The sequence below is a fragment of the Leopardus geoffroyi genome, chromosome A2, assembly GCF_018350155.1.
Source record: "Leopardus geoffroyi isolate Oge1 chromosome A2, O.geoffroyi_Oge1_pat1.0, whole genome shotgun sequence".
Classification (NCBI taxonomy): Eukaryota; Metazoa; Chordata; class Mammalia; order Carnivora; family Felidae; genus Leopardus; species Leopardus geoffroyi.
Window position 1 is genome coordinate 108,495,592 of NC_059331.1, and position 18,981 is coordinate 108,514,572.

An 18,981-nucleotide genomic window follows, 5' to 3' on the forward strand; every position below is an offset into this window, starting at 1 on the left:
ATTTTTCACCTCTGAAACGAACAAACTTCCCTTGGAAAGAAATGTTTCATCTCAAGAGAAATGTGATTTTAATTTACAGAATTATTCTTCTGGCCAAAAAATTAGACAGTGGACTTTTAAAAAAAAATCATGTTGGTTATGGATTTTTTTATAGAGTATTAATGTTCCCTAGTAAAATTGGTATGGCGACAAAAGGTGTGGGGTATTTTTGCCAGATTTCCTTATTTTAAAATGTATTATTTTGTTCCAACTCCAGAACTTAATAAAAATAAACTCAGGAATGTAAAAGAGATGGAAAATGTAAAAGTTATTTAAAAATTAAAATCACTGGAAATAAGAGTAAAGAATATATAAATCAGTCTGACTGGCATAGGGCTTTCAGTTCAGTAGTGGTTTCAGAGCAAGTATTTATTTTGCAATATATTGGCTGTTTTCAATTACAAGGTCTATTTTCACTAGACTGTAAGCTCCATGAAGAGAGTCTTTTTTGTTTTTGTTTTTTGGTTTTTTGTTTTTTGGTTTTTTGTTTTTTTTTTGTTTTTGTTTTTTTGTTTTTTGTTTTTTTGGTTCACTGCTGTACCTACACTATCTGGAGCAGTACCAGGCATGTAGTATGTTTTCAATTAATACAGGCCAAACAAATCAATCAACAAGGGTTGAGCTTTATAAAGAAGGCAGGATTCAAGCCATAAAATTATTACTGATAGTAATAATTATTTCTGTAGACACCAGTCCTTGACTACTCGTAGAAAAGACGAAAAGAGGAGAATTATCTATATATTTTTAATCAGTTCAAAACCCCTGCAAACTTGGTTTTATTAGGTGAGAAAATGTGAAGGATCTCAAAAGATGGAAGTTATCTGGGATAGTCAATGAAGAAACAGGAGGATCAATATGCACGAGAAGAACAAAAGTAAACACTTTCTTAGAGCTTCTCCTTAAAAGACAACAAAAATGCAGATGGTCGCAAGAAAAATGCAGCCCACATATGACATTAAGATGGTTACACAGATGCAGACAGAATGAATCTTAATAATGACTTTAGAATACACTGAAAATACCAAGGAGTTTTCAGAATTATATATTCAAGTTGAAAAATGAGTACCTGTGGCCTAAAGTTGATTCTAAATACCAGTTGAAACTTTCCTTTGTTTGTTCCCTTTTTATTTACAATACACCAGACTAAAGTAAAGATCAACCTTTTGCTAACATAGTGGAAGATAACTAGCAAAAGGACTGACATCTAAGTATGTGTGTTTGGCAACAAACGAAGAAGAGAATGGAAAAAAAGGAGAAGGGGTGGTGAACATCTGGGGTGGTTTCTTTTCTATGAAAAGAAAAAAGGTCACATCCCACCCAGTGAGAAGAAGTGACCCCCTAAAAAATGTAAGTGATCTTGCTTGACCTGTGACGCGAGCATGGGGATGACCTCGGCTGTTTAACTGCAATGTGTGTTTCTTGTTAGAAAAAGTGAGAGAGTTGTGCTCTGCCATAAAAGAATGTGAGGGATATGAAGGTGCTGAAAGGCAGGAGAAAGACGTGGAGCGTGAGGAACTTGATGCAGGCTATGGAAAAAACGGAATATTAAGTTGGCCCTGTCTTTTAAGAATGTTAGGTAGAAGGGAAAGATAAAAATACGTGTGGATCTATACTTCTATAAACGTATAGATGCACATATACACACAAACACACACTCACACACACACATATGGCTTTTTGCTGTCATTTAAATATGGGGATCAAATATGTTTCTTTTCATCTCTTCTACTTATCATTAAAATGATGCTATTTACCTGCAGGAGAACAGTCCTGTACGCATGTCTCTAATAGCTCAAAATATCTAACATCATTTTCCATGAACTCCTGGGGTCTCAAGTCCAATACATAAATTTATGTCAGTTCAACCATCAGTCCTTTTACAGATAATCAGACCAAGTCAACACCCTTATCCAGTGCTTGGCAGTATCCTCAGAATTTTTTTGTTCTATAAAATAAGTGGGCTCTCTGCTCAAAGCAGCTGAAAATCCCCACATTACAATATAAATAAAAGGAAATTTAAATGTCTTGACCTACATAAACTCCTAACATTTGTTTCATCTTTTAAAGTCTCTTTCATCCCTTTCTTTCTCCAGTAATTCATTCCCTCAGTCCCCTTGGGGTCTTCTCCATGGAGCCCTGTTACTTAAGGAGGAATACACCCAGCAAACAGCTGTGGAGGGAAGAGTGGAACTGAGGCACAAGGCCAAACCAGGACAGAAATACTGGGTACAGTCTCACATCTTTGGGTATAAGGAAAACTGAACAATTTTGAGTTCTTAATTACGTTATCATTGAATGGTTTGTCACATCAGTTTTATTATGGAAATATAGGGGAGATTTTACAATGGAAGGATCTGGGTTTTTTCCCAGTGATTTTATAATAAAAATCTTATTTATTCAGTTATTAGTTATGAGTCAAAGGTTCTGTTTATCTTTTTCAAAAGTCCCTGACTGAACCTTTACTGGGCTGTGATTTTTTTAATAGTCCAATAAACCCAAAGAAACAGAAACTTTTATGGTTTAGGATGCAGCCTGCATGAACTGAGATGAAGCTATTAATCAAGTTATTTAAACAGATCTGGGAAATGATAGGTCTTCTCCAGTTCCCCTCTCTCTCTCCTCCTCCCCTCACAAATATTCTGATGAAAACATGAGGTATTGTTACTCTTTCACTTACACAAAGCACCAACATTTAATAAGAAAATCAACTCTGGCCAATGGTTTTGTTAAACCCTGGAAAGTACATTGGATAACAATTTCCTCTTGCTTTTCCTTTCCTCTGGGATTCCCTCTTGCAATCTTAGAGCAGAGTGAGCCAACTGAGATTCAGTAGTTAAAAATAAATGCAATATTAAAAATAGGGCATTATTTTGAAATATGTAGAATCTCACCAGACATTATCATCTAGTGACATGTGGTAACACCTATCTTAAGTACTTATCATCTCACCATGAATATTCTGCCATGTGTCTTTCTCCTTACTTTGTATCCTGCTGCTGCTCTCCACAAGAGGGCAGACAGGGGCAGGGAGAAGGCAATTCTGTGAAGAAATCTGGGTAAAACAATAGTTTGATAGGACAGGAAGTAAAAAAATATATATTGTCTAAAATAAGATTTAAGGATAATCTGCAGGTTTTTTTTTATTCTCCCATATCTTCATCTCTTTGATAAGGAGAGATGAGGGTTGGCATTTCTTGTAAGCAATTTGAGTAAAGTATTCTCTGTGCGTTTAGGTTCGCTAGTGAAACATGAATGATCAAAGTTCAACATGTTGCATCAATTTCTTTCACCTGGCAAGATGGGTGATTGCGCCACTTCTCAAACCTTGTGATTTTGTAGTTATTTCCTTTGACTCTGATGGTAACTGATTCTTAAGAGCAATTCCCAATTTTATTCTGAGAAAAATTGCCTCAAAATTTCATTCCTGTGTATATGATCTGGATATATGTGATCTAGAATTGAAATGATGACTTGGATTTTATTTTAGATATACTGCTAAGTTACTAGGTTACCACATTTATACACAACAAATGACCTCTTCCACTGCTTACTGTAAAATGGAGACTAGGTCTAGATAAGTCACATAGAACATTCTATGAATCATGCTTCGTTTCGTCTATAAAAAGGTACTACAAATGTACAATATATCATGGATAAAATGGCATTATAAGTTCACGGATGGGTCAGAAGAACCACTTTTCAAAGGTTTTTTCTTGTCTCAAAATTCTGGGTAACAAGAAATTTAAAGTAACAAAAACCCAAATATCTTATTTTTCTGGAAATTCATAAATTCCAAACATTGAAATATGAATAAAATAATTTTATGATAACTAAGAGGAAAAAAAGTATAACTTTGATTTTTAAAAATGTTAAAAATAATTTAAAGGCTACCTGAATTCATCCTCTAATATTCTGTTTTAATTAACCTACTTCCATGACTCATTTTACATTTCCTTTCACATCATATTGTACTCACCTTAAATGGAATAAAAACTTTTGATATGCACTGACATTGACTTCATTAGAATACTAAGTTTTGACATTTTGGAAGACTTTTCTTATTCCATTCTAATAAATGGAAGGGTTTTGAATTTCAATGGTTGAAAGGAAGTCAGATTTTAGTTATATGAATCCAGGGTAACTTCATTCATGGATCAAAAAAGACCTCTTGGGGCTTACAAAATCTTTATTATTTTCAAGCTACAAGAAACAGTTTGGTAGAGGTCTGGATAATGGAAAACATATTCTTCTGTGATCAATCCACTTTGGGGTGCTTTCCAGCTGTGAGACGGTCTCTCAAACTTAAAAGTTCTCCAAAGTTCTCCTTGGCCTGGAGCCCGAATTTACTTATAACAGAATATGACTGTGTAAAAAAAAAGCTTTACAAAATATAGCAATTTTTGTCACCTTGCTAAAAAGTTAAAATAATTTATGACACTGTTAAGGATTGTTAATGTTTCACATGGTTAGATTTTAACATTTAGAATTAGTACAATTTAATCTTTCAACTATTATTTTAGATTCTATTAATTCTTCTAGGCTGAACAATATGTCTTCAAAACTGAAATTCTACTTTATTATGCTAAGAGTGTCACAATGGAAAGGTCTAATGGAGAAACTTAACTTACACATCTGGTATATAAATATTATTATTATTATTATTATTACTATTATTATTTAAAAAAATTTTTTTTCAACGTTTATTTATTTTTGGGACAGAGAGAGACAGAGCATGAACGGGGGAGGGGCAGAGAGAGAGAGAGACACAGAATCGGAAACAGGCTCCAGGCTCCGAGCCATCAGCCCAGAGCCCGACGCGGGCTCGAACTCACGGACTGCGAGATCGTGACCTGGCTGAAGTCGGACGCTTAACCGACTGCGCCACCCAGACGCCCCATATTATTTTAAAGTTTATTTATTTTGAGAGAGAGAGTCACATGCACAGAAGTGGAGAGGGGCAGAGAGGGAGGGAGAAAGAGAACCCCAAGCAGGCTGTGCACTGTCAGCACAAAGCCCTATGCATAGCTTGAGACAACAACCCTGAGATCATGACCTGTCTTTGCAGAGCCCCATGTGAGGCTCTAACTCACAAACCATGAGATCAGGACCTGAGCAGAAATCAAGAGTAGAATGTTTAACTGACTGAGTCACCCAGGCACCCCAGGAAAAAATAATTTTTGATGTTTAAGTGTACAATTCTTCCGTCACTAATAAGACAAATCACTTTGGTGTATAATTATTATTAAAATAAGTTATAATCATCATAACAAAGGTAATGAAATCCTTCTTTATATAAAACAGTCCACCATTTGGACTATTTCAACCAATGCTCAGTCAGTTAACTGTCTGACTTTTGATTTCAGCTCAGGTCATGATCTCATACTTCTTAAGTTCAAGCCTTGCATCAGGCTCTGCTCTGACTGTGTGAAGCCTGCTTGGGATACTTCCTCTCTTCCCTCCCCCGCCCGCACTTCTCTGCCCTCCCCCTGCTCACACCCTCTCTCTAAAAGAAATAAACATTAAAAATTTTTAAAAAAATATTCAATCAAGAAACAATGATGAAGTGATTCCAAAAGGAAAAAATTATTTTTGATGTGTAACTGTACAATCCTTCCCTCACTAATAAGACAAATCTAGCGATGATAATGAGATTCATATATTACAGTACCTTAATGTCCAGTCTAGTCACCTAGCTCTAATTATCTTGTGAAAGATAAAGATATACTTTATATTTAATTATGATGGATTTCTTTGGGACCCTAAAATGTTTGAATTCTTGTTTGACATACCTTGTCTTCAAGCCAAAGCCATTTATTTGGAAAAACTTTGAATCATCCATTTGATCACATGGGCAAAAGTTAAAACATGCATACACATTTACTTGTAAGTATAATTAAAAAATAATTACCTTAAAAATGATAGTGACAGTGGCTGATATAGAACTTTTTTCTTAGATGGACAGATCAATGTACAATATAACACAACATGACTCTTTAATTTACTTGTTTTAAAACTAATGTGGATGTTTTGAAATATATCACTAATGTATACTAGACTCTATTTCTTATGAAGCCTACAGAAAGTAGGCTTTCTGTAAAATTACCTAATCATGTAATTGCATCAAAATGAAGAACAATGAAAAATTTTACAAGGCAATTGCTTCTATGCAGATGGGTTTTCTACCACCTTCAAACTGACACTCAAATCTATACTTCCAGGCCTGACCAGTTTTCCTGAATTTCAGAGTTGCAGCTGAGATTCAGGCATGTCACATAAACATACCAACAAATAAACTCAGTATCTGGCCCTTCAAATCTCTGCCCTTTCCCAGCTGCCACGTTCAATGAGAGTAGGAGTTCATCAACCCAGAAATTTAGGAGACTATGCAATATTCGTCTTTCCTTCACCCCTACCTCTGACCAATCAGTAAACAAGCTAATAGAGATTATTTCTAAAATCTCTCTCTAGTCAATCCCACACATGCCCAGTGCCTAATGCTTCAGTCTAACTTAATTCGAGCCCTACTTTCTAAATACGTAAAAATTTCCCCACTATGTTCTGTGCTTCCAGTTTTTCTGGCCCCCTTTCTCAGTGCCTCCCTGCAGCTCTCCATCCATCACCCACAAGCTGTGAGAAAAATCTTCGCAAAGAACTCTATTCATCTTACTTCTCTAAAGAATTTCACTTCTCCTATCTAGAGAGCAGGGTAAATTCTGCTTCTCCTGCCTGTATGTGCCTTACTAATCATATCTCTCCCATTCTTCATGCGTGCACCCATCACTCCAAGCCATTTGTTACTCCTCAAGCACAGAAAATTTGCCTTAACCCTGCACATGTCCCAACCCCCCTTAAAAATGTATTCTTCCCCCTCTTCTGCTTAATTTACTCTCATTTTTCTTTAAGTCTGTGATCACGTTTACCTCATTTGAACTACCAGAGAGGGTTCGATATCCCTTCTATATTCCTACAGCAGCCACTTAATACTTACCCAGTTCACAGAGTCTTTCACTATGCACAGCAACTGTTTCCTCATTGGCATGTATCAATTTACTGAGAGCTTCTTAGGGACAAAGCTTATGCCTTTAATTTCTATTAGAGCTTTCTGCCTTACAAGTCAAAACGCTCAATAATAAAAACAGACAATACTTCTCTGCTAAGCAAAGTTCTTTGACATTCCTGTATTGACTGATCTTCATACTAATATATCACATATAATGAGACTATAACAACTAATACGATAAGCTTTAGCATTTACAAAGGATTTCACATAACTCATGGAAGCAGGCAATGTTTTCTTCATTCTGTGGATAAAGAAACAAAGTTTCACAATATTTAAGTAATTGTTCCAATGTTCTTTAGTCTGTGTATAGTAAAATTGATATTCAATCCAGTTTAAGCTTGATTTCAAAAGCACTGATTTGAGGTTGGTCAAACAGAGTCATCCAGCTAAGATTCACAACTTAAAAGTTTACAACTTCTTAATGTTAAACAGCTTTAGCATGGATTCCGTTAGCTCAGAGATTGGGCTAAAATCACTAGCTGCAACAGCCATATCAAGCAATAAACGTCCATCAGTAATAGCCCCTTTGAGCAGTTATTTATCAAATGCTCAGTATAAAAGAGACATGGTATATTATGGAAAGACAGGTCTTGCTAGAAATCCTTTGGGGGAACACATTAATTGAAACTACAGGCACATGTTATGAAGAATCATCATTATCCTCACTGAGCTGTTTTACAGACAGGCAAGACGAATAGGGCCAACATTTTTTCCATAGGAGGACATCTCCAAATTTTTGAGTAGGTACCAGTAAAAGATGATCAGCAGAAGGGAAATACTTTATACTTTGTTAACATCTCTCTGTAACAGTGATGATCTTCAACTATATCAAAAGAATTATGAAACAAATGTTATGGGTCAGAGGGAACTAAAGCCACTTTGAAGTTCATTGCCCTAGTCACAGTGAGATATACCTTTTCTCTTCTCCTTCCAACATAAGATCTCATCTAGCCAATGTAACTCAGGTTGCGTTTTATTAAATTTTATTTTAAAAGACATTTTGAGAATGTTAGATGAAGGTCTTTATTTATTAATATATTTTACATAAAATAATAAATATATTATTTTTGTATAGGTATGTGTGTGTACACTCTATAATAGTTAAAATGTTGGAGAATGACAAAACTTAGTTATTATTATATTTATTCCTTATTATTTTAGAGATGATATGAACAAAGTCAAGAAGGACTAATTGACTCACCTAAGAGTCAATCAATCAATGATCATCATTCTATTTAATAAACATTGTCATCCAATGGAAAGTATACTGGCTGCAGGATCACATCAAATTCTTCTAATATCATCTTTTTAGGGTTCCGAATTAACACTCTATACATCTATATTCATTCATATACATTTTATGACGGAAAATATGCATCATATGCTGTCTGGAAGGAAATCTTTGCTCATCATGGTTTGTTATGGGATCTGATTCCCTAGCTCCTCACATGGTCTGTGCCAGTCCTCACAGGATTAGTGGCTTTCATGAGCAAACACATAGCAATAAGGCTAAGTAACTTGGCACACTTGAAATAGATCAAGTTTGGCTTTAATTTAAAGAATAATTTGATTCAGTAATGTTATTGAAATAAATGTAAAACCTCTTACAAAAACTCACATGTAGTAAATGAACAAAGTTGTGGTTATTTAGGTTTTTATTTGTTAAAAATGTTGAGAAAATATTTGTAGCAAAAATTTCCATTCACTCTGAGCAGTGAGTTTGGAGGAAGCGAGCTAGTTAAAATTTTAGTTTTCATCACTTTGCCAGAAATAAGCATATTTGGTAACCATTTGGAATACTGTATCTTTTAGTTTCAAATCGATCAGGATTTAAGGTAATGTACATCAATCACTAATATTAAAACCAATTGGATCAGACAAAAATATCCTTACTTTCCTTGGTAGCACATTATTTCACCATTATGTTTTAAATGATATTAAGTGTAAAGTAACCACAAAAATGGGGACCGTACCATTGTTCTTTTCAGATCTTTAATATTTAACTACGCTCTTTATAAAACAATGGGGAGCTTCTATTTCTAATAGGATACAGTATATTATTATCCTATTGCTGTCATTATAAATTACCACAAATCTAGTGGCTTAAAATAACACAAATTACTTATTTTACAGCTCTGGAGGTCAGAGGTCTAAAATGAGCCTTGCCGTTCCAAAATTAAATATGTTGGCAGAGCTTCCTTCCTTTCTGGAGGCTCTGAGGGAGAATCCGTTTCCGTGCTTTTTCCAGCTTCTAGAGGCTGCCCACATTCTTTGGCGCAAGGCCCTCTTCCAACTTCAAAGCCAGTAATAACTAGTTGCATGCTTCTCACATCACCTCACTCTGACTCTCCTGCCCCTCTCTCTCATTTCTAACGATACTGTGACTCCAGTGGGCCCACCCAGACAAGTCAGGGTAATCTCCCCCTTGTGAAGGCAGATGAATTAGCAACCTTAACTCCATCTGCAACCTTAATTTCTCCTTGCCATGTAACAACACATTCACAGTGCTGGGAATTAGAACATGTACATATTTAGTGGGCTATTATTCTGCCTACTACACAGGGTTAAAAGACCCTGCTACTAAAAACAAAAAAAAAAAATTTATATACATTTTTATAATATACATATAATTATATAAATGTATTTTAATATATAAATACATAAATTTATATGTATTATATATAATATATATATATCTATATATATATATATTTTTTTTTTTTGAAAGCACTGAAGAGCTAACAAGAGGACCATACAGCCAAAAATCCAAGCAAAAATAAGAATGCATGGAGTGTGAGAACCAGTTTTGGGCTGAGGACATCTGTGCTCCATCAAACATAATTTAGTTTTTGGCATCATCACCTGAAGGGGAAGATTAATAAAAACCCAGGAACCATGCAAAGTGGACAGTCAACAGAAAAGCTTCCCCACACAAATCTGGAACCCCTAATGATCCCACCTACCTTTCTAAAATCAGGCTACTAGAGAAAAAGTTACATAGGCCCTGAGCAGAGATGGGAGAAAAATGTCCCCAAGAAGTTGCAATCACAAGCCAACCCTTGCTCAGATGTACAGCCAAGTTTACAGATCTTAGGTGGACCAAATAGCTTGTCTTGTAGAACATCCAGCTGCCTGGCTAAAGCAAACACAAATTCTCTCTGGAGAAAATCACTCTCATTTTAGGCCTTAATGAATCATTAAATATAATTTCTTAAAGGCAGTGACCAATATATAACAAAAAGTAATCAACTTCACAAGAAAACAAAGTATCCTGAGTAAGAATATACACAAACAGTAGAATGTCAAAAGACAGCTGTTGGAATTATCTGAGATATATTCTAAAATAACTCCTTTTGCCATATTTAAAGAAATTTAAAATATTCACAGGAAATAAGAAACTAAAAAGCAATATATTAGGAAAAGAGAGCTTATGGTAATAAAAAATAGAACAATCAAAATCTTATTTAAAATTATTTTTTAATGCTTATTTATTTTCGAGAAAGAAAAAGAGTAAGAGTAAGCAGGGGAGAGGCAGAGAGGGAGACAAGAATTGGAAGCAGGCTCCAGGCTCTAAGCTGTCAGCATAGAGCCTGACGTGGGGCTTGAACCCATGAACCATGAGATCATGACATGAGCTAAAGTCAGACGCTTAATCGACTGAGCCACCCAGGTGCCCCAATACCCAAATCTTTTAACTAAATGGATGGCTTTAATATCAGATTATATTATCGTAGAGAAAGGATTTACCAACTGTCAAGGAAATGTTATCTAAGTGCAGCACAAGGAGAAAAAAAAGATGAAAAAATTTAAAAACAGAGCGAACTTAAAAGACATGGAAGATCGAGTTGCAAAAAGAAAGGAAGAGTGTTGCGTTGAGGCAATATTTGACAAGTTAAAGGTTGAGGATTTTCTAGAACTGATATAAACCAATATTTCATAGCTTCAAAAGGCTACATGAATCCTAAGAACGATAAAAAAAAAAGAATGCCTAGCCTACATGCAGCATATTAAACTATAAAACACTACATACAAAAGAAAATGTTTAAAGTTGCTAAAGCAGGGGAAGAATAAAAGTCAGGTTTCCTTCAAAGAATTGACAGTTGGGATGAGAAGTGACCTCTTAAGAATGGTCATGGAAGTCATTGGACAATCAGATACATCTTTAGTGTGCTAAAAGAAAATAGTTGCCAGCATAGAATTTTATACAAGGGATGGGTAGTGGGCAATCTTTCAAATATGAAGTTGTGAAATAAATATAGTTTCAGACAAACAGAAACTTGAAGATTCCACTGCTAGCCAACATTCAGTGAAGGAAATTCTAAAGAATGAACTCACCGGAAGATAAGTGACCTGAAATAGAAGGTAAGAGATGCAGAAAGATGACAAAGGAGAGAGTAGGTGCACGAAATGTCTATATGAATATGTGCTGGGTAACAGAACAAGAATGATGTCTTATATGGCTAAAATAAAAACAAGTTTTTGGTGGACAGAGAAAACCCTTCTATAATCTGCCTTCTTCCACAGCAATGAAGTCATGTTTCTCACTGATCCCCTGTAATGATAGTCTTAAAAAAAACCCTCCTTCATCAACTTTCTCTTAGCTATATTCCAGACATACTGGTAAACAATTTACAGTTACTACTCAGAGTCCTGTGAGGTAACAACTACTGAACTCATTTACAAGTGAGGAAACAGAACAGTAAGTGTACATAGTACTCAAATATGCTAAAAGTAGTAAGCAGCTGGGCTCAGATTTATCTTACTTTTGTCAGGAAAAAAAAAAAACACCTTAAAAACCCACATCTTAACAGCTAGGCTTCCTGAAAAGGACAGACACTTTTTGCTAGCAGATGTACCTATATTGTAGAGAGTAAAAGGACTTATGGTTCCGGTGATTACAAAATTAAATGTAACAGGGGCACCTGGGTGGCTCAGTCTAGTAAGCATCTGAATTCAGCTCAGGTCATGACCTCACAGTTCTTGAGTTCAAGCCCCGCATCAGGCTCTGTGCTGACAGCTCAGAGCCTGGAGCCTGCTTCAGATTCTGTGTCTCCTTCTCTCTCTCCCCCTCTTCTGCTTGTGCTCTGTCTCTCAAAAACGAGTAAGTGTTTAAAAAATATTAAAAATTAGGGGCACCTGGGTGACTCAGGCGGTTGGGGGACTGACTTTGGCTCAGGTCATGATCTCATGGTTTGTGGGTTGGAGCCCCACATTGGGCTCTGTGTTGACAGCTCAGAGCTTGGAGCCTGCTTCTGATTCTGTGTCTCCCTCTCTCTCCGCCCCATCCCCACTCATGCTCTGTCTCTCTCCGTCTCAGAAATAAATAAACATTAAAAAAATATATACATAAAAATATTAAAAATTAGATGAAATAAAGCAAATGCTTCAGGAACTTAAACACAAAGGACAGAGGTAAGGAGAAACGAAATAACAATGTGATAATATAATGATACAATTCATAGTTAGATTTTATTTTGTTTACTAACTTAGGAAAATAGCCAAAAAACCTGGCAAATATATGTGCTTAATGTTTATAAAGGTTCATTGTCACTTTAACTCTAAAATTTAAAAATGAAAATAACTGCATTATATTTTAAATCAAATTTTAGCTAGAAAAAATTTTATGAGATTCTCCTCATATACAAAGTAATCTGAGGTTCTTACTTTTTTTCAGTTCACTGGAAAATTATCTCTTTTTTTCTTGGTTTGTTATTAAAATTTCATTTATGATATATCAAAAAATAATGAACAAACATTTATAAAGTATAATATAGGAGGTCAAGTAATGACCCCCTAAAGATGTCAATGACATAATCACTGGGACCTGTGTGCACATTATCTTACATGGCCAAAGGGACTCTGCAGATATAATTAATCTTCTGAAACTTAAGACGGGAAGATCAATTCTGAATTATTCTGGTGGACCCAATCTAATCTCCTGAGCCCTTAAAAGCAATGAAATTTCTCTGATGAGAGGCAAAAGAGGAGAAAAACAATGTGGCAGAAGAGGAAATCAGATTCCAGGCATCAGAAGATTTTGCTAGGTCATTGCTAGTTCTGAGATGTGAGTGTCACAATGCAGTGAGTGAAGCTTCTTGGCAATAACAACATCCCCTAGTAGACAGCCAGCAAAGAAATGGAAACATCAGTCTTGCAACCAGAAGGCTATGGATTATGCTAGCATCTTGAATGAGCTTTGAGTGAACATTTTCTAGAGCATCCTGATAAGAACCCAGCAGACCAACCTCTTGGTTTTGCCCTGGTCAAACTTGGAGCAGAGAAATCAGCTGAGCCAACCAAGATTTCCGACATTCAGAGCTAGGAGATAATAAATTTGTGTTATTTTAAGTCACTAAGTTGTCTTAATTTGTTATGGCAGCAGGAGAAAACTTACACCCACAGCAAAACTTTTAAAATATATATATTTTTAAAAACTGAAGTAAAAATGAAGAGAAAAGTAAATCATCTACAGATATTTGTTACATATTTGACTCTGAGCTATTTAGCAACCAACACAGAGAAAAATAAGATCTAGCTACCAAATAATAGGTATTTACATAAAAGAGATATAATTATTAGTTATTTACTCAGAAAATACAAAAATACTAATTCAAAGGGATAGAGGTACCCCAATGTTTATGGGAGCATTATTTACATTAGCCAAATTATGGAAACAGTCCAAGTGTCCACTGATTGATGAATGCATAAAGAAAATGTGGTATGCGTGTATGTATACACACACATACATACATACATACATATATACATACATACATACACACACACAATGGAATATTACTTGGCCATGAAAAAGAATTAAAGCTTGCCATTTTGCAGTGATAGGATGGAGCTAGAGAGCATTATGCTAAGCGACATAACTCAGAGACAAATACCATATAATTTCATTCATATGTGGGATTTAAGAAACAAAACAAAGGGGAAAAAAGGAAGGAGAGGCAAACCAAGAAAGAGACTCATAACTATAGAGAACAAAACTGATGGCTACCAGAGGGGAAGTCAGTGGAGGATGGGTTAAACAGGTTATGGGAATTAAGGAGTGCACTTGTGATGAACACTGAGTGTTGTATGGAAGTGTTGAATCACTCTATTGTCAACGTGAAACTAACATTACACTATATGTTAACTAACTGGAATTTAAATAAAAACTTAGAGAGAGAAATGGTTCCATCAAATTTACATAACTATACCTGTTACTGAGATCAGAGGAAAAGTGCTCTTCATACAGAGGACCATTATATACAAGGTCCTTAACCTTAGAGTAAATAGAGTAAAAAAGAGACCATCACATCACCTTTCATAATTTTCTCAATTATAGGTCAACTTCACGATACCTAAACAGTTTAGCAAATGTCAAATGTCACAACACCTGTCCAGTGTCAAATTTCAATTATCTATGGAAATAATTTCTGAATGATTTTCCAAGAAGTATTGATTTTGAGACACATCATTAAGAGAAATATCACTGAGTAGAACACCATGCACTGGCTGCCTGTGCCAGGAGAGGACTCCAAATCCACGGAGGATCACGACGATCATCACAACACTAGCCACCAGGAATTTGGATCCAAACACTTCTGCTCCTTGCACCTTGGTATAGGAGTTGCCGAGGAAAACAACACCGTCAAGCACTGGGTGGAACAACACTTTTACTCACGAAGAGGAGAGACAGCAAGATCAGGTTCAGTGTGTGCCAGTTCTGCATGGCTGGTGGGTTCCCTTGACAACTAAAGCAGGGCAATTGGCTTCGCACGCCCCCCCGTTAAGCTTTGGTTCAAGGACCTCTCCTCCACCTTCACTGCATCTGAAATACTGACAGCTGAGGATGTGCCTGCGAGACAGTAACATACTTAAGCAAAATAAAGGAGTACTCATTGAGTTTGAAACAGAGAAAGACATACCCACTGAAGGATAAGCCCTGTACTGTCTGTGTGTACTCTTTATCTCTTGGAAAGAAGTATTCCAGGCTTAAGACCTATTCTTATGTGGCTGAATGGAGGTCTAAAAACTGCACACACAAGACCGCTGCTTTTCCTAACCAAAAATTAATTAATTAGTTAATTAAGTAATTAAAAAATAATAAATACAAAAAAAGAAAGAAAAGAAAAAGAAATTTTATTTGCCAGGTATTTAAGCAAAAGGGATCTCAATAAAGTCAACTTTTGGGGTGTCTGGGTGGCTCAGCGGTTAAATGGCTGACTTCAGCTCAAGTCATAATCTCACAGTTTGTGAGTTCCAGCCCCTTGTCAGGCTCTGTGTTGACAACTCAGAGCCTGGAGCCTGCCTTGGATTCTGTATCTCCCTCTCTGTCCCTCTCCAACTCACTCTCTGTCTTTCAAAAAAAAAAAAAAAAAAAAAAAAAAAAACATTAAAAAATAAAATAAAATAAGATAATCTAATTTTTTTCTGCTATAAGACATGTTGAAGCCTTTAATAGACCAAGATGCATATATACTATTCAACATTGTTAGCAATATAATTATTAGCAAAAGAAATTTCAAGAAGAAACATTTTCAAAGTAGATTTCTGTAACTAAATAAATCAGCTTACTTTACAGGTTTATTGACTATATTTCACTTAAATTATTTGATTGTTTTAGGCAGCATGTATATAGCCTCCTTCACTGTCTGCCAATGGTACTCCAATTTCATGGTAGTAAAACCAAATTGTCTTCATATAAAGAGAATATTTAGCTTTTGTTCTCTATAACTGGCAGAATGGACATAGGGAAAATGAAATGCATCAAGTATATCCACATGTGGCATTGTTATTAAACTATAAGTACTTAGAAAGGACTTCCAGTTCACAACTCTGTTTTCCCCCAAACGGTCAAGTAAATTTTCCTTGTGATGTTGACTCAAAATAGTAACTCTGACTTTCATTTTAGTAAATTCTGTGCCAATGTTTCACACAAATCAGAGAAATATTCCAATATAGTAAGATCAATACTAACTTAATCTTTGTCCTTTAAGATTATTTTTAATCTGAATTGTAGATTTGCACTATATCCAACATATATAAGGTATGTATTTATGACCCTGAAAAGTAGTCAATTGCATAATCCCAAGACACTGTAAAAGCTTATTTAACCATCCATAACCTGACCATTGACAGATGTCTAGATGAAACCAGATACTTATATTTAGTGTTGGGACATAAAAATAAATGTAGGCTAGAATAAATCATTATAGAGTAATCCAGTTTTCTTTATTAAATTAGGAGTGGGGATAGGCGAAGAGGTTCAAATTCCACTCAAATTACTGGGTACAATATCATCTTGTAATAAGAGAACTTTCCTAACCTATTGGTTGGCTTAAACTTTCTTACCATTTTAAACACCTGTTAAATCCTCTTAGGCACTTGATTGGAGTGAACATGAACACATTATTTTTAAGCTACTAACAGTAAAATAAAATATCCCAGAAGACTTTAATTCATTCATTCATTTCCAAACATGAGGTCAGAAGTGATTTGATACAAGTATCTGCTATAGCAAGAGTAGAGGAGAATTTGCCACCCAGAAAGACAATAATTATAGTCAATGGATAGCACCATTGAATAATTTCCACTGGAAGGGTTTCAGAAAGGCTTCTATTCTTTGTTATATATAAATAAAAAAGATTATAAAGTCTTAAAATTGTTCCTCATGAGAGTTTTATTCTTACACATCGTAATCAAGTTCAGGTTTCTTCTGATAAAAGACAGAGACTTGAACTTAGTATCTCTCTCAAAATGGTATTATTTTAAAATGGATTAAAGATAAAAACACCTTGCTGGTCTTGAAATCCTAATCCACATGTTCAGTCAAATAAGCTGATATGATTACCTCAGGTTAATTCACAAACCAGTATCAAAAGACAATCTTTGAGTTCATGGAAATTAAATATTGCAAAATTAAGGAAACTATGAAATGTCAAGTACTATCATTCTTCTAGCATTAACAGAAATTTCTCTTATATAGGTCCTGCCAGATTAATTTTAGGATTGATCTGGTATGCATTGTCTTTCAATGCTTATCGTCTGTTCATAAAGAAATTTAATTACAATTTAACCATATCATGATTTAATTAAAATATTTTAAATACACGGACTAAAATTACATTGTCTGAAACCATTTTTTTCTTTTCTTGCCTTTACCTGACTTCTTATAGAAGCTGATAAATATGCTTTTTACCTAACTAGTACTTTGAAAACTCTAAAACCACAGTTCTTGAAGCGGCCCATGTTGATTCTCTAATGCCTTTCTAAGTACCAAATCCGATTACCTTTTTCTCAGCACTCAACCTATTTGGTGATTCTTATAGTGTTATTCGTTATCTCTTCTGAAAATTCTATCTCCTTTTGGCCTCCGCGATGTCTTTCACTGTATTCTATGACTGATTATTACCAAATTCTTTCCAGCAGTCTTTTCTCCCACCCTCCTTCCTCTGCTAGCCTGGTTCTGCTCTAATATCCCCTTACTGATTTCCATTCTTCAAGAAGTCGATTACTAAGGCCTCACCAAGGGATTTCCTCCTTGGGGAGCAATCTTGGTAACCAACCCCCTGACAAAAGCTACTAAAAAGTGAGCCAAAAGAATTTAAAGATATTTGGTGGGCCGGGTGGGGGGGGGGATCAGTGAATGCTAGTGTGGATTTACCAAGAAACAGGAGAAAGCAAGAAATGGGAGAGAAAAGAAATCTAGAGGAGTGAATCCAACATTCAAAACCCTTCCTGTCTCACAGAATGTAACAACTAGAAGAGTCAAGGGGGAAAAAAAACAAAAAGAAAAAACAAAGTCTGCAGTCAGCCAAAAGAGTAACCCTGTTGAGTCAACTGTGAGTTTAGAATGGAGCCCAAAGGGATACATTCTAGGACTGAGGGTGGAAACAAAGTAAACATACTTTGTATCCCCTGAAGCTTGGTTTTGAGTCATTAATACAGAAAATCTCATGCTTCAAGGTAGAATTAAGTTTATCTTGATGGTTAGAGATGTGGCAATGGTAATTTCAAATCCTGTTTGGTGGAAAGTGACATTTTCCTAGGAGTCAAGCAAACTTCTGTAAATCAAACTTTAAACTTCATATACATCACAAAAAGATCACCAGAAACATAAGGAAAGAAGATTCCATTAGTGAGAAGCAAGAGACAGGTGCTTAAAAGTATCAATTATTTGACATAGATCATAAACATAGATCTTTAAAAAATTTTTTAAAAATTTTTCTAATCTTTATTTTTGAGGCGGGGGGTGGGGGTGGGGAAGGAACAGAGAGAGATGGAGATAGAATCTGAAGCAGGCTCCAGGCTCTGAGCTGTCAGCACAGAGCCCTACCCGGGGCTCGACCTCACGAACTGTGAGATCACGACCTGGGCCAAAGTCAGACACTTAACCCATTGCACCACCTAGGCACCCCTTTATTTAAAAAAAAAATAAGTTTATTTATTTTGAGAGAGAGAGACAGTGTGAGTAGGGGAGGGGCAGAGAGAGAGAGAGAGAGAGAGAGAGAGAGAGAATCCCAAGCAGACTCTGGGCTGCCAGCCAGAGCCCAACACGAGGCTGAAACCCACAAAACCAGGAAATCATGGGAAATCATGACCTGAACAGAATTCAAGTTGGAACTTAACTGACTGAGCCACCCAGGGTACCTAAATATAGATCTTTAATAGTTGAAAGGAGATACATGCCAAGTGTTAGTTTGGGGACAGAAAATAGTAAAGTTACATAAAAGAATTGACAACTGGGTGCCTGGGTGGCTCAGTTGGTTGAGCGTCTGACTTCCGGCTCAGATCATGATCTCACAGGTTCATGGGTTTGAGCGCATGTTGGGCTCTGTGCTGACAGCTCAGAGCCTGGAGCCTGCTTCAGGTTCTGTGTCTCCCTCTCT

The 18,981-nt window shown here is 35.8% G+C and overlaps 1 protein-coding gene across 5 annotated transcripts in view; it reads right to left on the reverse strand.

Annotated features, from left to right (window-relative positions):
- The window catches only part of AGMO (alkylglycerol monooxygenase), a 383,631-nt gene that overhangs the window by 82,664 nt on the left and 281,986 nt on the right, over nt 1–18,981 (reverse strand). Inside the window, exon 14 of one of the 5 annotated variants that reach the window (XM_045494982.1) lies at nt 13,397–13,417. The exons of the other annotated variants lie outside the window; for them this stretch is intronic. Coding sequence (XP_045350938.1) covers nt 13,412–13,417 — 6 coding nt within the window. The 3' untranslated portion in view covers nt 13,397–13,411. Of the gene's footprint in view, nt 1–13,396; nt 13,418–18,981 lie in introns of those variants that run through there. 5 annotated transcript variants of the gene reach the window in all.